The 25,000-nt window shown below is 32.0% G+C and overlaps 2 protein-coding genes across 5 annotated transcripts in view; one reads left to right on the forward strand and one right to left on the reverse strand.

The window, feature by feature from the left end:
• Positions 1-11,047, forward strand: part of LOC145247940 (nuclear receptor subfamily 1 group D member 2-like) — a 490,243-nt gene extending 479,196 nt beyond the window's left edge. For all 4 annotated transcript variants that reach the window (XM_080109580.1, XM_080109582.1, XM_080109579.1 and 1 more), the window contains 2 exons: positions 4,535-4,754; positions 10,386-11,047. In XM_080109580.1, coding sequence (XP_079965706.1) covers positions 4,535-4,754; positions 10,386-10,627 — 462 coding nt within the window. In that variant the 3' untranslated portion in view covers positions 10,628-11,047. The remainder of the gene's footprint in view (positions 1-4,534; positions 4,755-10,385) is intronic.
• The window catches only part of LOC145247945 (putative sodium/potassium-transporting ATPase subunit beta-3), a 238,430-nt gene that overhangs the window by 51,615 nt on the left and 161,815 nt on the right, over positions 1-25,000 (reverse strand). The window lies entirely within an intron of this gene.

Raw genomic sequence — 25,000 nt, forward strand, 5'->3', positions numbered from 1 at the left:
ATATATATATATATATATATATATATAAATATATATATAAATATAAATATATATATAAATATAAATATATATATATAAATATATATATAAATATATATATAAATATATATATAAATATAAATATATATATAAATATATATATATATATAAATATATATATAAATATATATATATATATATATATATATATATATAAATATATATATATATATATATATATATATATATATATATATATATATATTTCAGAATAATGAAATGGAATATAGCTACTGATATGCAAATCCAGTGATTTTTCAGTCTTACAAAATATTATAAGATGTAATATTTTATATAAGATAATCCCAGCCAAATTAAATTGCTCAATATACACGATAGAGCAAATGAATCAAAATTTATGTATTTAAATTTTATGATTTGAAAAAGTTAATCCTTAAATATGGAATTTTCTTTTATTGTTTGAAAACAAAAAAATACAAATGAATAAATTTATTTTCTTAACCCATGAGCTTTTGATGCTTATACCTCTCCTGTGTTTGGAGATTAACTTTTTGCAAATCATAAAATTTAAATGCATAAATTATATATATATATATATATATATATATATATATATATATATATATATATATATATATATATATATATGAGAGAGAGAGGCAGACAAAAACAGAGACAGACTGACAACCAGACTATTTGTCCATAGTTAGTGTAGCCCAAGAATTAATATAATGTTGTTTAAACGTTTATTTTTGTAATTAATTAAACGTAGATATATAAACTACCAGAAGATGTCTAGGAAACCTTTCAATAAGGGTCGTAAACTGTGGCAGAACCCTTTTTCTTTTCAACAGACCATTATAAATTCTTTCCTCAAGGGTTATGACCCATCTATCGGATAACATGTCCATGGAAACGAGTCTATTAAAGGTTCCATTCTATATATTTATCTCCCCTTCCCCCTCTCTCATTGTGTCCTTTAATCTGAACTCTATTTCAGACACACTTTAGGAAATTGTTGTAAAATAAATAAAAGTTCAACTTGTCTTGATGAATGATAGGTTAATGTTCACTTCTCTGAATTTTTTAGATGAGGATTTATTATTCATATTAATCTGAATTATTGGACTACTGTTTTCATCTTGAGTGTCATTTTCACAACATTTTTGTCAATGTAGCCTCTACCCTTCTTCAGGTGTATCTTGTCAAATTTGGGAATGCTTCTGTCAAACTTGAGAATATGGATGGAATTTCGAATGGAATCCTTTATTTACTTTGCGAGGGTAACATACTCTCATTTTGTCAGCCATGATTGGATAGAATGTCAAAGGTTACATCAACTGAAATGTCGTGAAAATGACACTTTAGATGAGAACAGTAGTCTGAAGAATCCAAATAATATGAATAACCAATAAAAAAATTCAGACTAAAAGATGTTGCTAATGTAGCTTGGCTAAATTTGTCTGAAACAACTGACCACATGTCATAGAACTAGGTCCTTTTCATTAGTCACATTTGTTAACCTGCAGCATTACAAGTATTTACCCCTGACAACGAGAATAGCAAGGTTTAGGGGTCGAGGAAGGTTTAGCCCACAAACAGATTGCGCTAAAACAATGTTGCTACTGTCACTTCATTAATTTGCAATCCCATGCCTATTTTTGCTTGTCACACGCAGATGTAGACGTGATCTGAAGTAATGCATTTTGCTGTCAAATATATGCGCCCCTACGTGGTCCTTCCAGACAGAAAATGCCATTTGCAAATAAGTTCTCCCATACCCTGACTTACATTACAAGAGATTACATTATAAGAATCATTTTATAAACGATATTTTTGTTAGATTGTGTCATAATCATAATCACTGTCATAATCATAATCGTTGTCATAATCATTGTCATTATCATAATCATTGTCATAATCAAAATCGATCATAATCACTGTCATAATCATAATCATGATCATAATCATTGTGATTGTCATAATCATAATCATTGTCATAATCATGATCATAATCATTGTCATTGTCATAATCATTGTCATTGTCATAATCATATCATAATCATTGTCATGATCATAATCATAATCATTGTCATAATCATAATCATTGTTAACTGCTTGTTCTTATATTCACCTTTTAAGTAGTCTTTCCAGACAGAGAGAATGTTGTCTGTGAATAAGTTCTCTCATACTTCAACTTACTCTTCATTCCAAAATATTGCCCAGTAGGGTGAGGGGGTGGGTTTGAGACAGAGATCGATAATCACTCTTTAATCATATCTTATCAATAAATTAAAAGAAAATGTCCGCACGTGTAACGCTTCCAAGCAACTGCAGACTTCTCTTACTCACTCTCTTTTTGAGCCATGTTATGTCACATTCCCAATTCATAATCATACCACGATTCTTTGTTTCTCTTCTTATACGTGCTTGTGTCCTTGACTTGCCGCATGAAATCAAAGCCCTTTGTTAATACAGTATCACCTCAGCATATGGTGGCTTTGGGATACCTTTTTTTTTTTTGGTTACAATGTGGAATATGATGTTCTTCCGGTCCTTGTTTACGGTATTTACCCTGCCTTATGCCGTTATTTATAATGTTATTTTATTATATACATGTGTATAATATACTGTATTGTATTTTGTAAATAAATTTTAATATGTACTGTATAAAATTTTGCCTAGGCTCTGCCATACGATGATTTCACCAACCCCAGAATGGATTAATGCCGTATCCCGGGGTTCTACTGTACTTGCAAAAAGACCAGCACGAAACTGTTGGAATATAGAGGAGGTTTATTTGCCTTGATCCTCATTCCAAATTACTGACTTATGAGAGACAAAGAACCAAAGCAGATAGAGATCAATAATCTCTGTAGAATCATATCAGCACATTTTTAAAACATATTCACGCATTAAGTGCTTCTAAAGACTTCTCTCACTCACTCTCTCTTTGAGTCGTCTAAGTTCATATCCATTTCTACAAACTTCCGCCGGCTAGTAATTCTAACCTGATCCTGAACCAGCATGTTGATTGCGACCGACCTTTCATTTCTTGTCATTTTCAATTGAACAATTTACATACTAGTGGGTGTGTTCTCGTGTTGGGACGATTAATCGGAATTAGGAATTGGAAGAATCGGAACTTTTCAGGATTTGGAGTGTTTATTGAAATCGGACATTTTTTTTTCCTATTTTCAAATGTCTTTTTTCATTTGATTTTGTTTAAGACAAAATCCTCCACTGCTGGTAATAATGATAAAATAATAGATATTGATTTTAAACTACCAGTAAAACTAAAATTTATTGATCATTACCCGTTTATACATTTGAGAAAATGTTTGCACATTTCAATTGTGCTTTTTGGTAATCAGAAGAATTAACAACTTTATAATTAAACTTTTAGGGATTCATAAAAAATCAGAATCGGTAATTGTGTCAGAATTGGAAAAATATTGAGATCGTCCCATCACTAGTTTATTCGCTTCATATTTAACACTTAGTGTCTACCATCAATAATGAGAACAGAAAGGCTCAGCAGTTGCATACAAAGTCAGGGAAGGTTTGGCCCTGAACACTCAAATGGTGACTCTACTTGGATTTTTACTAAAGCCCTGTCACCTGGGCAGTTCTTAGACTATTATGGTGTCACTACTCCTATCACAGTGAGGAGACGTTGGATTGGAATGTAGGGGGTAGGGCAGTGTTAATTTTTTAATTTTTTTGTGATATTAAACCAAAAAAAAGAGACGGATTTGGCCATATAAAGCTCAGACTGGAAAGGGAAAAAAAGAAAATGGCCTCTAAGTCATGCCTTTTTGTATCAGTGACAGCATAGTAAAATTGACCAATGGTTGATTGCCCTGTCGTCATGTGATTGCGGACTTTAATACATCAAAGAAAAAAAAAAGAACAGAAAAAAAAATCAAAATGATTTATTTGTAAGAAAAAAAAACTACTTTTAAAAAATTTGTTTTTGTTTAAATTTGCATTTATAGTAATACTAATTTAAATGATCAAATTTGCGTTCATTGTAATCATTAAATTTGCGTTTATTGTAATCATTACAAATTTAAATGATCAAATGTGCGTTTATTGTAATCATTAAAAATTCAAATCATTAAATTTGCGTTTGTAATCATTACAAATTTAAATTATCAAATTTGCGTTTATTGTAATCTTTACAAATTTAAATTATTAAATTTGACATTTATTATTTCTACAGATTCAAATTAAATTTGCGTTTATTGTTATTGTTACAAATTTGAATTATTAAATTTGGATGTATTGTAATCATTACAAATGTAATTTATTAAATTTGCATTTATTGTTTTTACAAATTTAAATTATTAAATTTTTGTTTATTGTTATAGTTACAAATTGAAATTATTAAATTTACATTTATTGTTTAAGTTACAAATTTAAATTATTAAATTCGACGTTTATCTTAAAATTAAAAATGTTAAATTATTAAATTTGCGTTTATTGTTATCGTTAAAAATTGAAAATATTAAATTTGCGTTTATCATTACAGATTGCTTGTGTTGTGCATTCCAACCTGGTGGATGGGGATTCCAACACTATGATTGCTTCAGACGCTGGACTTCTGGTCAGCCGTGATGAAATGAAGGCCGGATTTCCACTCGGGGACCATTTTGTTGATCTTCTCTTCAACTTTTGTACCCGTTTTAATGCCTTCAACTTACGTGACATAGAAACTGCATTATTTAGTTCTCTGGTGCTTATATCCCCAGGTAAGAAAGATTTAAAAAAAAAAAAAAAAAAAAAAAAAAAACAATAAAGAAAAAAAAAAAGAAAGAAAGGAATAGGTTAGCGACTCTTTTTTTTTTCTTTTTTTTTTTTTTAACCCTGTCTAAGAGCGAGAGACTAATGGCAGATGCACCAGCCCACTTTAAATATTGGGTAAATTTTTAGTTTACCGACCCCTCTGCATTTCCTTTAAATTTTTTGACTTTTATAGGTTTTCAAGTATGCTGAAAACGAATATCGTATTTAATTTTTGCACAAACAATTAGTTATCCCTTTATGAAGACATTCCATATTCAACGTAATCACTATCAATCTTGTTTTCCAATACCAAAAAAAAACGCCAGAAAAAGGTCAACTTTGCCACACATCATTGGACCCCCCCTCCTTCCCCACCTCTACCACCGGCATTGCCGCAAAAAAAGAAAAATTTTATTGGAGAGGGAGGGGGGTCCAAGAAATCTTGAGCAGAAGGAAAGGACGTAACACAAGACCACAAATTAAAAAATAAATTAAAATTAAACTAAAATTAAAGAAAAAAAAAACATTATTATACTGTAGGAAAATGAACATTTTTTTTCACGAAAAATAAATTGTTTTATCTCAAACGAACATGAAAATATATAAAAAAAATTTTTTTTTTTGTACAAGAAAGTGTTCAGAGTAATATTTATTAAAATAAATTAAAATTAAACTTTAGAAAGAAAACATTATTATACTGTTAGAAAAATGAACATTTTTTTTAACGAAAAATAAAATGTATTATCTCAAACGAACACAAGAAAGTGTTTAGAGTAATATTTATTAAAATAAATTAAACTTTAGAAAGAAAATACGTTTTACTGAAGGAAAATGAACATTGGTAAATATGAAGACTCATTTCACCCCCGGAAATTCCGGTTTTTTTTTTTTAATTTTTTTTTTACAGGAAAAAAAAATGAGGTACTTCACAGGGAATATGAAGCCTGCGTAAACGGGTTTGAATTTAATAGTATATATCTCCGTCCCCCCTTTTTTTTAATCGAGCGTGTATTTGACATATAATCGGTGTGTTTTAACAGTATTTTTTCTAGTGTTTTATTTTTAACTTTTTTTCCTAAACTTACCGTGTCAAAGAGAATCGGTGCCAATTTTTACTTTCTAATACATCGGTAAACACTGTATGTTTTTCGAGCTTAATAAACATGTTACATTAAATAAAAATACTATCCAGTTAAGTAGAAAAGTAACGTATCTTGTCTTTGATAGCATTTGTTTTTTTGATAACTTTTTCGAATCTGTGTACAGTAATACAAACCCTTATTTAAAATTTAAGACATTAAATTATAACCCGTTTATGCAGGGTCCACCTTTCTCATGAAATGCCAAAAACGGTTTATCTCAAAAATTGAAAATGATAGTTTTGTTTTTTTAAATTTTTTTGGTCAATGTCGATAATACACCAACACACAACTTAACCTTAAAATGACCATTTTTATAGGTTTTCGGGTATGTTATAAACGAATATCACATTCAAAATTGGGAAAAGGAGAAGATTCAATTATAGAACTTGTATAGTTTTTAACAGGTGCTTCTGCAGTTGATGTATTATCGACATTGGCCTTTTTTTTTTCTTTTTATCATAAAAATAATTATTTAATCATGAAAATGTGTGATTTATTTTGAAAAGGTGAACCGGGTGAGAAAAAACAAGAAAAGAGGAAATAAAAAATAGTTAATGCTTTGACTTATCTCCATAAAGCTTGGCCGCTTCAATTAAAAATTTGTGTAGAAGAAAAGATTTGTGTGTTTCACTTCGAATGAACGGATATCGTGACAGGTATTGTTGCTCGAATGCCAGGCTTCTTGACCCACTTTAATATCTCGCCAGAGACATTCAATATTTTGTGCATGTATTGTAGAGTCTTGATGGTCCACAAATATTTTGGAATGGTTTATCATTCTATGTGTGTAAAGTTGGCTGAGATTATGGTAAGCTTTCCAACAATCACTGTAAATAATGGAACCTGGCAAAACAAATTTTGTAACTAACGGAACTAAAGTTTCTTCATTTCTCCGTTCGTCTGGTCCTGTCAGAGCGAGCACGAAACTATGTTTCGAAACTCTCTCTATCCCTCCAAAAAGCCAAATTTGGCTCAGTTTTCTTCCTCTGTTATATTTTCTGCGAACAATCAACGTTTTGTCAATTTCCACCTCGATGCCTTCGCCGCCGCCTATCACGTTTTGGTGTTGCACTCAATGTTCGCACACCTCACTACAGAACGACCGCCAGTCAACCGCGGAACGGCTAGAAATTTGTAAATTCTCTATCACTGTTTTGTGATCCCACAGGTGGCTAAATAAATGGTTAATAAATAGTATTATCTTCCAGCATTCCATCCTGGTTTGCTTCTTTCGCATCACTAACACTGAAGGAGCAGTATTTTCTTTTTTTTCTTTTCGGCTCCACAGAGTAAGTTCTGCATCGCCACCTGCATTCTTCCTCCGTATAAAAGCACGTTTCTTTACAATTGGGGCAGGTGACACTTGTAGGTAAGACCCCATGGAGTCGTAGAAAATTTCTACTTTTTTCTCCCTGTCGAAGAAACTCCTCAATAGTATCGAAATACATATTTTGGCAACTGTCACAATCCATGCGACTCATGTTTCCGGAAAATAGATGAAATTAATTGAAAAAAAAAAAAAAAAAAATGTAATTAAGAAAGTGCAAAAATGAATGTAATTAAGAAAGTTAAAGAAAGATTGTCCGTTTCGATATCGAGATGCGGGAGAATATCCAGGGTGGTGGGGGTGGTGTTTGAAGCCGAAAAATGTATTGGGGACCATATTTTGACCTTTCTGGCTCCGTTTGACTCTTTTTTTAGCGTTTTTTTTTTTTTTTTTTTTCCTAAATTGCCAGTGAAAACGATAGTGATTACGTTGGATACTGAATGTCTTCAAATATAAATAACTAGCTGTTTGCACAAAACATGAATGCGATAATCGTTCTCAACGTACCCGAAAACCTATAAAAGTCGACAAATGAAAGGCGAATGGCGAGGGGTCGGTAAACTAAAAAAATACCAAATATTGAATGCATATATTTGAAATAATAATCATATTTTGTTAAACGTCCGATCGATTTTACAGAGAGAAAGAGAGGAGGAGGAGGAGGAGGAGGGGGAGGATTCGTGTTTTGAGTTCGGCTGAGCTAGTTCGCAGTGTACACGATTATTCCTATCCGGTTTGCGTTATTTAGGCTTACATATTTTTACAACGCAACAACGCAACACAGACGTGGTCAGTAAATGAAACTTTAGATATAAGGGACTTAACTCATTACATATTACAACGTAACTTTGGAGTTATTTCCCTTGGATATTTTAGACTATTTTTTTTTTTTATTTACGTATTCGATTAGTGTTAAAGGGAAATAACTGTATTATTTTTTTACAAATTTTCTAGAATAACTTCTATTAGTTTGCAGATAAATACATAATATAAAAGAATATTCATTTGTATGGCTGTCGTGTTAAAATTCCAAAACGAAAATTATAAATTATATATGTCAATTCAGCTTTAATGAAAGGTTATATATATATATATAAAAAAAAAACAAACAAAAAAAAAATGGATTTTCATTAAAAACTGATTGAATGTTACATTCAATCAATTTTTAATGAAAATCCGTATCTTTAAACATTCAATGAATGTTTAAAGATACGTTAAAATTAAAATTGGACTAACAGGGAGACTCAACATTGCCTGGGAATGAACGTTTCCAATACTTTTATTCTCATTGAAATTGTAGAAATCGCCCATTTTTCAATCAAATCGATTGAAAGTGTAATTTGACGTTTAGGAAAAGATCTGCATATTTAACAAGTGTTTTTACGAAAATTGGGGGAAATAACAATTTTATAGTTAAATATTTACAGATTTAAAAGAATCGGAATCGGTAATTTAGCACGGAATCGGTAATTGTGCTGGAATCAGGGAAAAAAAATATATATATATATATATACACAAATAAATGACAAAAAGTCTGTATTTCAAATTTCAAGGTGTTGGCCATCTTACCGTTTATTTCTTTTTAGCATGTTAAAATGTTCAATTCTTGACAGCACCTGTTTCGTAGTGCAGAAACATTCATGTAATTATTATGACAATTTTTTAATTTATCCTGACCTGACTCCTCAGAAGAACAAGAACTCATCAAGTTTAAAAGAAAATAAAAGGAATATGGGAATGATTAGAAAAATGGGAAAAAAATCGAAAGGGCAGTTGCAATTGCGTTTTGTTTTAGTTATGCCATCTTAGGTTTTCTGTAACATACTGAAAGAAATAAATGGTAAGATAGTCAATATCCTGAAATTTGGAATATAGAGTTCTGTCATTAATTTGTATATGCTCTGTGGTTATATCAAACTCTATAAATTAAAGAATTGATATAAATAAGATGAAATATAATTGAATAAATATATTTTTCTCATTGACACACACACACACACACACACACACACACACACACACACACACACAAATATAGATATAAAATATCTTCACTTGTGCCCCCGACACATATATATCCCCTGACCAACCCGACACTCAGCAAAAAACCCTAACCTGAACTATAGACGTTTCCAGCTACTGAAAACCTTCCTACCCTAATAGCTTCTTTCATCGAAGTGCTTACCTTTGGAATTCCCTCCCTGTTTCCCTTCTGTATCAATACGCCGAAAATTTAAATGTGAACCATTGAGCATTCTGCTACACAACTTAGGAGGCCTTTTATAAATCTGGCCCTTAACAAACAGCCTCTTACATTTTAGTGGCAATATGCCTTGTTTCGGGAGTGGAAAACGTTAAGTTCGATCACACAATATCATTGATCGAATTTAACGACCGACAAGTGCATTGTCACAAGTTTACCTTTTTTTAGATTTTCAATAATTTACTCGAAAAATGATGAATTGACATTTATAATATCATGAAATACACATTTTGTATACAGTATTTGGACTCACTAGGAGTTCTCACACAGGTCATCATTTGGAATTACTCACTGACAAAACTGGTGGCCCTCTCTGGAGTCTGGGTTACAACAATTTCGCCAGATTTCCAGGGCTCTCCACCTCTCTTGATAACCTTTGCAAATGATTTGTGTTATCGAAACAGCCGTGTGCCATTAACTTCTCGCTGGCAATGACCATTAGCCTTCACTGGAATATGGAATTAATAAGTCTTCCCAATGTTCTAATAATCTTCGCATTCATCCAGTGGAGGTCTGGTTAGTGCTTTCTCTCCTTACTCTTTCCATCGTCTTGCTTGACATTTTAACATAAACCATTTTCATACAACTTAAGATACACCTTACAAAACTGACCCCCTAATTAACAACCCCTTACAGTAGCAATATGCCGTATTTGGGGTGGAGAACTTTAGTTAAGTTTGATCACATAATCAATATCGTTGATCGAATTTAATGTAAAAGAAATTATCATGAATTGAACTATTGAAATGCACACACATACACATTTTCACTTTTATATAACAGATGAAATACACATTTTGTACAGATTATTATTATTATTTGATTTTCTTTTTTAATTATAAAATTATACATTCTTTGTTTCCAGATCGCCATGGCCTTGAACGTAGTGATAAGATAAATCGATTACAGGAACTCCTGATCCAAGCTCTGCAGCACGAGATCAACACAGCACACCCGGACGAAGTGGGGCTCTTCCCCCGACTACTAATGAGCATTTCCAGCCTGAGAGAGTTGGGCGTGGAGCATCGCAAAATGCTCGAATCACTCAAGGGACAGATTCGTTTCCAACATGATCTTTATGCAGAAACGTTTGATTTGATAACCTAGTAGGGGTGTCAGGCTGAAATAGGCCCTTCCTCAAACCTCTCTCTCACCCCTGCAGCAAAACAGGTGGTTGTCCCCCCCCCCCCCAAAAAAAATGATTTTGGTTGCTGATGTTTTAGACTACAATAATTTCTATCGTCTCATCTCTTCGACATTTTTTTTTTTTTTGGTTTTTCTTTGACTGCAAGATCAACATGAAAAATGAGCCTCTCTCTCTTTCTGCATGGGAAATGGCTGTTTACTGTGTAAGCCTGCCTATCTGTCATATGTGTAATTGCATGCATGGATGGGTTAATAGCTAAAGTGTGTTTACACGATGTGGTGTGTGTATGTGTATGCGTGTGCATGCTCGAAAGGAGAGAGAATATAGACAAAACAAACAAAAAAATAAAAAAGCACTGAAGAAAAAAAAAAGAAGAAAAACCCACGTCCAAAATGGTTTATTCTTAAAACAACGATCCCGAGCGTTGTTGGACTCGGCTCAGTTTCATAGAGCACCGGAATGCCAAAAGAAAGGACTTTTTTTGAGAAAAAAAACCAAACAAACAAACAAAAAAAAAAAACAATATGGCTGCTGTATTCACGTTTGCTGTACACAAACAAATTTGACAGTTCAGAATCTCTTTCCCCCTCCCTTTTTTTTTTTTTAACATTTTTTTTTTTTAATTTGAAAGAAAATAATTGTCTTTTTTCAGATTTGAAAAAAAAAAAAAAAAATTTTCTTTTGTTTTCAGATGTGAAAATTTTTTTTTTTTTCTTCCAAAAAAAAAAAAAAATTTTTATTCTTCCTTATTTGAGAATGATGAATCTTCAAACGCGAAATGTATAATTTTTTTTATTATTATTTTTTTTTTTTAGTGATTACTGATTTTCAGTCTCTGGTGAATGTAACTATTTTCTTTTTCTTTTTTTTTGGGGGGGGGGGAGAAGGGAGGGGTCAACATGGCCGGGGGTTTGGGAACCTACATGGCAGACTCCTATTTTGTAAATATTTTAGAGAGGATTGAATGAATTTTGAGAAGGAACAAATATCCCCCTCCTGTCCCTTATTTTTTTTCCAAATCAATGTCATTATGTTCGTTTATAATTTAAAAAAAAAAAACATAAAGTAAAGCTATTTCTCTCTCTTTAATCCTGAATAACAGCCCCCTATCCCCACCTGCCCAACCCTCAAGTGATTTTTAACCCTCAATCACACTGTTTAATTATGTTTTTTAGTGGATGCTTTTTGTCCACTGGGTTTTTATTTGACGATTTAAAAATGTCTGTTTTGAAACTGTTTTTTTTTTTTTCTCTATTTTTATTTAAATTTTTGTTTTTATTTTGTTTTTACGATGACGATTTTTCAGCGTAATTCCACTTAAAATATGAAAGAAAAAAAAATGGCCAATAGATCATCCTAGTATATCATTTTTGTTTTTTCATGCTGAAGAAATTACAAAAAAAAAAAAGCAAGAAACAATTTCACAGTATTTAAAAAGAAATTTTTTTTTTATGACAGATTAATTTCGGGCTAGAATGGAAGTTTAGTATCCCTTTTGTCCTCTGTTTGAGGATGAACAATCCTTTTTGGCTGAGGTAAATGTTATTGTTGTCCAACCTGATTTTTTTTTTTAAATAACAGATTCATTTTTTTTCTCGTCTTCAAATTATACTCATCGGCAATCGAAAGAGGAGAGATCTATCTTGATTGGGACAATTTAAATATTTGTCCCAACGGAGTTTATTTTTTTTAAATAACACATTCATGACTTGGGTACCATTAGTTAGAATCAAAGCCAAAACATTTAGCGCTCCAGCCATGTTCCCTACTATTTGAGCTATCAGTAGATAGATAAGAAAGGTTTAAAATTAAACTACTTCAAGCTATGAATGAATTTGCGCATGTGCAAAAACAACAAAAATATGTTGGCAAGTTGAAATACACATTTTGCATTTCAAGTTGTCGACATATTTCTGTACGCGTTATTCATCCGTTCAAACAAAGATTTTAATCGTTATAAACCATTCTTGGTGTATGATTACTATTTTTTTGTTGATTTCAGTGTTGTGTGACGATTAGTTTAATAGTTTATCGGTTAAATAGTTTTACACAGACACTCACATACATACATCGACTGTTTTATTTATATAGATGAATGACATTCATATTTTTTGGTTTTCAAGTTAGGATCAAAGTATTCTGTCCTCAGTCAGACAAGGAGAACTCCTTCTTGACTGGGACAATTTTTATCCTTCGTTCCATTCAGAGTGCTCTCTTTTTGAATAGCTCAACAACATCCATTTAAAAATAACTGACAATTATCTAATTTTGCCCTCGTGATAGGACAAATAAAATAAGGCAAATTTATTTAGAAAACAAAAAAACGCTTTCGTTTAATAGTTTTATACAAAAACTTTTTTCTTTGTTTTTTAAACTTATGTGATTCATTAAAGTGTTTTTAGTGAACATTTTTCAAAAACTGGAATTTACACGGGTCCATCTGGTTATTATTATTATTATTATTATTATTATTCACTAAGAGTTTTCACACTGAGAACAACCTGTGGTGTTCCCTGGAGTCTGAGTGACAAGTCTCCCCAGATTTCCGGTAGTCACCACCTCTTTCGATCGCAATAGCCGTTTACCATTGATTTCTTGCTGGTAGTGACCGTTGGTCTTCTCTGGAATTTGGGTGGCAATAAGCCTCCCCATGGTCAAGTCCTTTTTTTGCACTCATCCAGTGGAGGTCTGGTTAGTGCTTTCTTTATTCTGTCTTTCCATCCTTCTTGACCCTCCACACTTCTTTGGTGTGGCACCATTTTACAGTTTATTTTAAGGGGACGGGTTGACTTACAATTATACAGTTTCAGTTTTCATGATTCTGTGTGATGTTTCTTTGTGTTTTATATATAAATATATTATAAAAGGCTAGTTATTATTATAACCTATTATAAAAGGTTAGTGCCATGATTAACTTATAAATGGTTAATAAGTATCATTATTTTAACTTATAATACAATGTTAGTATTATTATAATTCATACTATATGTAAGCATAAAATGGGTCAACCTAGTAAGTATTATTATAACTAGCATTTTAGTGCCCTTATTTTAAAATTTTATATATTATTATTATAACTTATTATAACTTGTACTATAAATAGCCCCTTTGTAAGAACGTTGCATTTGATGCTGCAAAATTCCTTTTGGATAATCGGCATGAAACTATTGAAAAATGAAAACACAAAATAAAGCCAATGACAACCTCTCCGGTGTAGAAACAGTCATCTATCTGGCGGAGGGGAGAGAGCACTGAACTAATCGACATTTGGTATCATAGACATTAGTGTTGAGACGATTAATCGGAATCGGGATCAGAATCGGAAAAATTTGTATCTATTTTCCAATGCCGAAAATGATTCCTTTAATTATATATATTTTTTATTTGATTTTGTTTAAAAGAAAATCTCCCATTATTTGTAGTAATGATGAAATAATGAATATTTATTGATGTCAAATAACCAGTAAAACTAAAATCTATAGATTATCTCCCCCCCCCTTTCCGCTCCACACGTGTCTTTTAGGAAATATATGCACTTTCATAGTAATCAGGAAAAATAGCAACTTTATAGTTAATATCTAGAGATTTATAAGGAATCGAAATTGGAATCGGTAATTGTATCTGAATCAGGAATTTATGAAATTGGTAATTGTATCGGAATCTGGCAGAAAATATTGGAATCGTCCCATCACTAATAAATATGGATGTCTTGGGGGAAGGGGGTATCTATCATAACATCAATTAGTTAATGTCATCCTTAACCTTAGTCAACTTCAAAAACACTTTCTGTGCCTCTCTCTCCAAAAATAACCTTTTTTTTTTTTTTTTTGGTACAATTTAATCAAGAGATTAAAAAATGAAGATATCGAAAAAAGGTTATATTGGACATGAAGTGAATAGTATCAGTAAGTAAAGAATTGCCTTTTAGAAAGGTTTTATTAACTGTAAAATACACGTACGCTCTTGAAAGGATCGAGCGGGAAAATGAAACAGAGGGCGCTTTTATTATGAATGTCAATCCCAAGGGGGATAACTCTTAACAACAAATTAAATCATAACATTTTCCCCGTCCTAAAGTATTCAAGTAAGGGGTAATTAATTATAGACAATTTTTTTTTTTTTTTTTTTTTTTTTTTTTTTTTTTTACAATCACATAAGAATCATTTTATTTACAAATAACATATGAACCCAAACTGCAGTTTTTTCAGTATTTAGTCACAAAATCCTTATATTTACTAGGGAATTGTCGAACTCGGGACGACCTCCGCACAGATTGGCAGGAATGCTGATTTTCAGTATTATTTTTTAGTGAAATCTGATTTTCTTCAAGATCAGACGATTGATTTTTGTCTTCCTCATGACCAATGTTTTCATTAGTAGAAGGTTCAAATAAAGTCTCTGAAGTAGTAGGATTATTATTAGAGTTTTCTTCATTTGATGAGTTTGGAGCTAAGTCTCGAACGTTGACAGTGGTTTCAGTACCAGAAGGTAGTTGAACATAAGCGTAGTGGGGGTTGACATCTATTAGGGTGGCAGGCGTTACAGGAGGGTCATGTTTACTTGTTTTAGTGTGGTTTCTAATATATATTGGGCCTGGTTTAACCCAAGAAGGAATTGAAATTCCGGAAGCAGATTTACGACTATATTTAAATAGTCTATCATGGGGAGTCATATTAGTGGCAGTACAAAGTAATGATCTAATTGAATGAAGTGCGTCCGGTAGTATGTCTTCCCAATAAGGTAGTTTCATTTGATTAGAATGTAATGTTGTTTGAATGGCCTTCCATAAGGTACCGTTGAGTTTTTCAATCTGTCCATTACCTTCAGGATGATACCTACTTGTTTTAGAAGTAGCAATTCCTTTTTTGTGTAAAAAATCCTTTATTTCTCTTGCTAAGAAATCAGAAGCACGGTCAGTATGTATCATGTCAGGCAAACCAAAAATTGAAAAGAGTTTGTTTAGACAGTGGATAATGGTTTTGCTTGTCATATCTCTGCAAGGAAAAGCGAAAGGAAAACGGGAATACTCATCAATTAGAGTAAGTAGATATTTGTTGCCATGTATAGAAGTAGGTAGAGGGCCTTTAAAATCAAGATTTAATCGTTGAAAAGGTAATATGGCTTGAATGAGAGTCCCTCCATTGGTATTGGCGAATTTGGGTTTCAGTAATTGACAGGATGAGCAAGAGTCAGTAATATTCTTAATTTGATCCAAAGTAAAAGGGAGGTTCCTCGTTCTTATAAAATGGCTTAGTCTTGAAACACCAGGATGACATAATTGTTTATGTAAATCACGAAGATCTTGTAGATTGTAAGTAAGAGCAGAGATGCGAGAGAATGTGTCAGCAGCAATATTTTCAGGTCCAGGTCGATAAACTATAGTGAAATTGTATTGGGATAATTCTATACGCCAACGACATATTTTGTCATTCTTAATTTTTGATTTTCTTTTATTGTCGAATATGAAGCTGATGCTCTTCTGATCTGTGATGACTTTAAAGTGCCTGCCGAGTAGAAAATGTCACCACTTACGGAGAGCTTCTACAATAGCGGCTGCCTCTTTTTCTACTGCATGGTGCTTAATTTCGTTAGTATTGAGAGTTCTTGAAAAAAATGCAATAGGACGACCTTCTTGATTTAGTGTTGCAGCAATGCAATAGTTACTAGCGTCCGTTTCTACTTCAAATTCTTTATTTGGATCTACCGTTATTAAAGTGGCGTCTTTTAGATCATTTTTCAATGTTTGAAAAGATTTTAATACAGATGGAGGTAGTGGAAATTCTTTGTTTTGATTTAGTAATAAAATTTTATCAGAAAATTTTTTAATGAATTTGCAGTAATAGGAAAACATTCCAACTATTCTTTTTTGAGATTTAAGATTCAGCGGAGGTGGCATTTCGAGTAATGGTTTTAGTCTTTGATAATCGGGAGCTATTTGATTATTTTCTATGGTGTAGCCGAGTAGAGTAATAGAACTAGAAGAAATTATGCTTTTATTTTCATTTAAAGTGATGTTATATTGTTTAGCAATTTTGTAGAATTTTTGAAGATTGTAATCGTGTTCTTCTTGATTTTTTCCGCATATAGTTACGTTATCAACATACACAAAGGTATCGGTTAGATTTTCTTTTTCTATAATATAGTCTATGCTCCTCTGGAAAGCACTTACTCCATTGGTGACGCCAAAAGGAAGACGAGTAAATTGAAAAAGTTTGCCACTTACTTCAAACGCAGTGAATTTACGATCAGCATGATTTATAGGTATTTGGTGATAAGCAGATTTTAGGTCGAGAGTAGAGAAGATGTTATATTGAGCGATGTCGTCTACCATCTTATTGATATTAGGCATTGGGTAAGCGTCTAGTTCCGTGAATCTATTAATGGTATCGCTGTAGTCGACTACCATTCTTTTCTTATGATTCTCATTCGAAGTTACAAGAACTTGCGCTCGCCACGGAGATATCGAAGGTTCAATTATGCCTTCTTTCAACATTCTAGCAGTCTCTTCTTTTATGAATTTGTTGGCGGCAAAAGTGTAACGTCGGGATTTTGTCGCAATAGGAGTAGTATGAGGAGAAAGATTAGAAAAGAGAGGAGGGGGTGGAACGTTTATGGTAGGAAAAAATTATTCGTGTTTATAGCTCCAATTATAAGTTTGTCTCTAGGACCGTCGAATTTAAGTGTTACTTTTTTATATTTTTTTAAAATATCTTTTCCGATTATTAAATCAATGAAAAGGTTTTCAATGATTTCAATTGTTATTCCAGAATGGGTTTTATCTTTCAGTATTAAATCCACGACAGCTTCGCCAGTTATTTTAGCATGTTGAGCGGAAGCAGCCAGAGCTATAGTTTTGTTTTTAGGTATTGTGAAGAGTTTAAGTTTTTTAGCAGTATTTTCATTAATGAATGTTTTTACACTGCCGGAGTCCACCATAGCGTTCACGAAGTGCCCGTTAATTTGGCATTGAGTGAATGTGACATCTTTGGAGTTAGTTCCTAGTCAGGATAGAGAAGGTGAGGGGTAGTCAGAGTCGTCATAAAGAACAGCAGTATGAGTGTTAGAAATAGAAGATTTACACACTTTAGCCCAATGACCATTTTTTTTGCATTTTTTACATTCGGCGCTTCGTGCAGGACATAAATATCGAGGATGACGTGATTTTCCACAGAAAAAACAAACCCCTTTTGGATGCATATTTTCTTTAGTCACAGCTATACGATTGTAGCCCGAAGGATTATTTGTAGCTGCTACAGTAAAGTTATTTGCGTAGCTTATCGAATGCTTTTCTGCTTGTTCAAGAGATCTGGCCGTGGCATATGTGTCTTGTAAAGTCAGGATGGGTTTTTCTAACAGTCGTTGTCGGATGGACGAAGAAGAAATTCCACCGATGAAAGCTTCCCGAATGTATTGATTTTTGTTTTCTTCAGCAGAAACCGCTTCGAAGTTACATGTTTTGGCAAGCATTTCCAATTGTAGTATGAAGGCATCTATATTTTGTGTTCTTTGTTGCTTCGTCGTCATCAATCGATATCTATTATAAACAATATTTTCAGGTTTTAAATAAGCGGCGTCCAATGTTCTTAATGCACTATCGTAGTCGGTTTTATCGCTTATTAAATCGAAAACAGAGGCTGAAATACAATTGATCAAGGCAAAGAAATTATCTGAAGTGTTTTCGATTAATCCGTTATTATGTGAGCGGATATAATTCTGGAGGGTTAATTTCCAATGCCTATAGGATTTTTCGGAATTAGGGCATGTAGGTTCCACCTCGAATCTGTCGGGACGTAAGATTCGATCCATTATTTTTTTTTTTTTTTTTTTTTTTTACAGTTAATAAAATTGAAGTGAATAGTATCAGTAAGTAAAGAATTGCCTTTTAGAAAGGTTTTATTAACTGTAAAATACACGTACGCTCTTGAAAGGATCGAGCGGGAAAATGAAACAGAGGGCGCTTTTATTATGAATGTCAATCCCAAGGGGGATAACTCTTAACAACAAATTAAATCATAACAGGACATATCCGTTATGGAATGAAGTTCTCTGAAAAAAAAAAAAAAATTTCACTTAATTTCATCAAGTAGTTTTTTTTTTACAACGAAAAAACAATTTGTTATGATACCGAGCAAAAGGTTCGATTTTTAGGAAGAAAAGCTAGTATTAAAGATGGGGAGGGAGCGTCGGTGCTTTAAACTGAGTTATCTCCCTGTGGCATATTAAAAAAAATTCAAAGATGTCTACCTTCAATGCGCTAAAAACGTGTTTTTCCGCTATAAAAAAAAAGTACTTGATGAAATTAAGTGAAATGTTTTTTTTCAGAGATCTTCAATCCAAAACGGATACGTACAATATAACCTTTTTTTTTTTTTTTTTTTCGATATTTTCATTTTTTAATGTCTAGATTAAACTGTACAAGTGCCTTTTTTTTTTATAAGGGGTAGACTAAGGGGGTGGGGGTATCTTATTACATACTCACATAATCAATTTCCTAAACAATCCCATATGAAATGACCAAAGAAGAATGATAAATGACTCGGTGAAAATAATGTATTTTTTTTTTTTTTTAATCCTTTTATATCTTTTGGAAGATTTGCCGCCATACATATTTACATTCTTAAAAAATAAATGAAGAAAAAAAATTCATCTCCCTGGATTTACTCAGAATGAAATGAGGAGCATGCTTAGGGTTTACTTCAAGAGTTACTTCCCTTGGTTTTGCACACGCATTGACTCATGCTGATGCACAAGTGTGCTTGCATTGAATATAAAGGTTTTGTTTCATTTGCCAAATCACACACATACACACACACACACACACACACACACACACGCACACACAGGGTGACCCCCCCCCCCCCCCAAAAAAAAAAAAAAAAAAAAACGGGCCTAGAAACGGGGCCTAATTAGAGTTGGGGCCCGTTTTTTTGGGTCACCCTGTATAAATATACATTCCTTGGCATTTATGCTGAGAACAAAGTGGAGCATCTTTTCTGGCACTACATTTCATCTGCTCTGTCCTCAGTTTTAAAACTGAAGGAATTTTCATTTTTGTCCCAATTCAGAATGCTCCTTTTTGTTGGAACTGGATTTTCTCCACATTAAAAACCAAGCTTGTGTCAAACTCTTCCCTCATGGAGAGGCAAGAAAATAGGAACGCGAACACACACACACACACATACATATATTATATATCCCGAGTAAACAAATTTATGACATATCCACTAAAATACGTTCCAAGAATTCAATATAAACAACAGTTTGGTGTACGATCGTTTCTGAGACATAACTTGTCTTGTTGTTTTCACTTGATGGACCCACCTTTAGCTCAGAGCTATTTTCACAGTTTCCTAATTTATACCCTGAAATGTTCTGGTGATCCTAGCATTTAGCTCATCGTTCATATTGCAGATGGTACATTGGATAATTATTATCGTTCTACATTTGATAATGCACGTGCAAGCAAAATGATTCCTCAGATTGGGAATTTTTCCTGGTATCCTTAAAAATTTAGAAAATAATTTTCTTTATAATATCTTTGACTGATTATGTATTGATGTTACAGCAGAAAACACAGATTACTTTTATATTTAAATAAACATACTTATGTCTCATAATACAGGCTGTTCCAAAAAAACGTATACACTCTTTAAATGACCATAAAACCAACATTTGTTATGAGAAAGAAAAGTTTCATGCATCAAAATACTGTGAACAAATATAGAAACCAGATAATTATCGAAAGTGTTTGAATTACTGGCCATTGTGGTCCATGAACAGCTGACAACGCTCACTGATTGAACCGAAAACGTTCCTAATCAGTTCAATTGGTATGTTGACACATCTTCTTTCAATGGTTGCTTTCAACTCATTCATTGTTGCTCGTTTTGTGGTGTGAATCCTGTGTTTAACATGCCCTCCACATTTACCCCCCAAAAAAGGGAAAAATCCAGCGGGGCTCAAATCCAGTGAGCATGGACAGTACTCGATACTTCCTCTTCATCTGAAGTATCTGTTTTGCAGATGACTATCAAGATATGCTCTTACGTCATGATGATAGTCGGGAAGTGCTCCATCCTGCTGGAAGTGCCGTTCTTTATTCCTAAACATCTTTTGGGAACATGGCATAGTGTATTCATGTAGCAAGTTGAGATAATTTAAAGAGTGTATACATTTTATTGGGACACCTTGTAGAGTGACTTAATGCATGTAATGTATGCAAGGGAGGAAACTCTCTCTCATCATCTAGGAAAATGAACTTGATATATGATAGCACACATAACAGCTGTCATTATCACCCTTAAAAAACAAATCTCATTTGAATAATTAATGTTCGGATGATTAATTGGAATCAGGGAATTGAAAAACATTATTGGAACTTTGTGAAGTATCATGATTGGAAAAATTTGTGCCTATATTCCGATGCCAAAAACGATTCTTTTACTTGTCTTCATTTCGAACTTAATTTTCCATGGCTCGTGTTAATGATAGAATCAATAAACATTTATTAAATTTTACATCACCACGCCAACAAGTGTATTTTTATGTTTGTGAAAATACATGCATATATTACATGGGCTTTTATAATAATGCCCCTCGTCATAAGAAAATACCTCTATAAATATTAAAAGAAATTAGAATCAATAATTGTATCGGAATTGGAACTTGAGAATAGACGCTGACTACAGTCTTCAAGTCCAACATAAACAAGTTGTTGATGATTAAGTAATCCAATTTACCAAATTTTCACTACTAACGATTACTATGATATTGTCGCATAGACTACTGTACACTCATTAACCCTTATCCTCGAGTGACCTCCAGGCCTTGATAAGTGGTGACTCCTTTGTAAAAATAAAATAAAAAAAAGATATATAGATAATCAAGCTTCTATGCTCATGGATAGCCGCTCTATATTAGCTGTTGGGCTTTAAGCTTTAACTTGCACTGTATGTATGTATATATAATTAAAAAAAACAAAAAAAACTTACCCGGTTGAGATTGGGGGGGGGGGCTGATGTTGGAATGTTAAACCTATTTCTCTCTTATCAAAACTTCACAACTTAAATGTCATTTTCTTTTTTTTTAATTCTTATAGTGTGCAAAATTTCACACCGACCCAAAACAAAGCTCGATTCATAGACTTCAGTATGGTAATGTGTATTTAATTAGTGTTGTCTAGATGACAAGGAAGGTAGAAAATGGATCTTGGGTTTATTTTCGGCATCTGTGCAGCCCACACTTCCCTTATATTCGGTCTTTTAGTCCTCACATTCCATGAGCAAAGTTTCTGACAAAGAGGGAAAAATTGCTGTTTTTTTGGGGTGGTTAGAATCTATTTGATCTAACAACTTATTGACAAGTTTTTTGAATATCGAAGTAGTATTTTTTTTTATCTCCTTACATTAAGTGGTTTCATGTTTGTCTGGAGCAATTTCCATTAAAAAAAAAAAAAAAAAAAGACAATATTTCCGAGATGAACAATTTTGTTTCTATTTTCTATTATTTTGACCGGTTTCTTCATCTTGGTGATTGTCATGTTCACACTGTTTCAGACTTCATTCTCTCCAGCATATTTCCAGGTGCCTTTTGCCATAGTCCAAGAATTCAGAACGGAATCTCTTGGGGTAGATTGCACTCATTTTGCATTCCATATCTAGTTTCAATCAAATTTCCTTTTCCCTCAAGTTCCTTTGCCAGGGTTTGAACTCACAACCTCTAAGTAGAAGATTTCTTAAACAACTGCTTTATCCACTAGCCTATATTTCTGCTGGGTCAAACAAAAGGACCTGTTTAAAACTCTCAGATTACCAACTCAAACAAAAGACGTTTAAAAAAAAAAAGTTTGAAGAATACATCTGCTAAAGGAAGGATGTAAAAATTATTTATAAAAATATGAAAATTTGGTTGTAGAAACTAAGTTGAAAAATTTGATCAGTGAAATAAAAGCTGAAAACAGTTTTTAAAAAATTAAATATGACAGACCAATGAAAATGCTGTTTAAAACTTAAATATGACAGACCAGTGAAAATGCTATTTGAAACTTAAATGTGACAGACCAATGAAAATACATTCAAAAATTTTTTTTTTTAAATTTGGTCAGTGAAATAAAAGCTGAAACACAGTTTTTAATCTTTTTTTTTTTTTAAACTTAAATATGACAGACCCGTGAAAATGATATTTGAAACATAAATGTGACAGACCAATGCAAATACATTTAAAAAATTTTTTTTAAATTTGGTCAATGAAATAAAAACTGAAAACACAGTTTTTAATCTATTTTTAAAAACGTGTTTTATATTCATTACGTTTATTACATGTTTTAACTTCATTATATAAAAAAACAACAAAAAAGAATTTATCATGAAGAGATGTTGATTAAATATATCGTTTCGCTGTGTAAATGTTATTTCAAACTTAAGCGTAACTGATCAATCGATTTAACAAATTTTTGGACAGACCTCATCTTCTATTTCAAACTTAAGCTTGACAGGCCAAAGAAAATAGATGTCTGCACACATCTAAAACTGCTATTTGAAACTGAAATACGACAGACCAGTGAAAATTCTATTCAAAACTTAAGTGCGACAGACCAGTGAAAATGCATTTTCAAACTTGAATATAACAGACCAATGGAAATGCTGTTTGAAACTTAAATATGACAGATCAGTGAAAATGCTATTCAAAACTTAAGTGTGACAGAGCAGTGAAAATTCACTTCCAAACTTGAATATGACAAACTGATGAAAATGCTGTTTGAAACTTAAATATAACAGACGATTGAAAATGCTGTTTGAAACTTAAATATAACAGACCATTGAAAATGCTGTTTGAAACTTAAATATAACAGACCATTGAAAATGCTGTTTGAAACTTAAATATAACAGACCATTGAAAATGCTGTTTGAAACTTAAATATAACAGACCATTGAAAATGCTGTTTGAAACTTAAATATAACAGACCATTGAAAATGCTGTTTGAAACTTAAATATAACAGACCATTGAAAATGCTGTTTGAAACTTAAATATAACAGACCATTGAAAATGCTGTTTGAAACTTAAATGCAACAGACCAGTGAAAATACATTTTAAAAATTTAAATATGACAGACCAGTGAAAATGCATTTTCAAATTTAATTGTGACAGACCGATGAAAATGTTATTTAAAACTTAATTGTAACTGATGGGCAGAGTCTCAAAAAATTTGCCTGAAATTGTCTAAAACGTTTTCTTTGTATTCTTTTTTTCAACTTTTTTGCCAAAAGAAATCATTTTTTTTTTTTTCAAATTCATATTTTCTGTATCAACCTTAACTCTTATTTTTATTTATCAGTAGAAAAAAAAATTAACATTAAAAAAAAAACATTTTATTTATCTCTACATTTTAAATTTAAAAAAAAATATTATTTTTGAAAATTAACCTTTAACCCCAAAGACCTTTTTATTCTTTTTTTTTTTTGTGTTTTTTTTTTTCAAACTCATGTCCTGGTGATCCTTTTTTTTATTTTTTTACTCCAGCTTAGAAGGAACCTTTTCCTAAGTTGAAAGTCATATTTATTTGTTTGTTTATTTATTTATTTATTTACCTTTTTTTTTTGGTTTTAAAAATACTTGGTTACCCATCCGAGTGATGACCAAATATAAGGTTGCTTAACTAGGGTAACCAAAACGAATTCCGGTGTTTAAGCATTAAATGACTATGAATATACAATTGGAGAGATTAAAATTGAGTTTGAATAAAAAGGAATTTTTAATATAAAGTTGAATTGCAAACAAATTGCATTTGTCATGCAGATATATAGATATCAACAAACAACTAGCTGTCCCGACCTGGCATTGCCTAGGATCCATTACGTTTTGTAACTTGTTTTATAAATATTTCTATTTTTCTTATAACAATGGCGTTTTTGTTACGTTCAGTATCTAAGTTAAATGTGAACTTTGGTTTTGACTTAATAAGAATGAGGGTAGGTGTAAGTAAAAAAAAAAAAAAAAAAAAAATTGAACTTTGTTTTTTGTTTATAAAAGAAAAAAATGCAGAAACTTAATTTTTAGCAAGCCATTTAAGTAACATAATAGCATGTAAGGAACGATAACTCTTAATAAGAGTTATTTCCCTTAGCTAATTTGTTTTATTTTTATTTTTTTACTAACAAGTCACCACTTATCAAAACTGAAGGCTACTCTTGGATTATAATTAATGAGAACTGTCGGTTTAATGAAGAACCTGTGGAAATTCCACAGTGAACTCTTTCGTATGTAATATATTGATGTTGACATTCTGTAGATGTTCAGCATAAATAGAGAGGCGTTCTGATATTATTGTAGCTTT

The sequence above is a fragment of the Euprymna scolopes genome, chromosome 26 (assembly GCF_053919585.1).
Source record: "Euprymna scolopes isolate OS-2025 chromosome 26, ASM5391958v1, whole genome shotgun sequence".
Taxonomy (NCBI): domain Eukaryota; kingdom Metazoa; phylum Mollusca; class Cephalopoda; order Sepiida; family Sepiolidae; genus Euprymna; species Euprymna scolopes.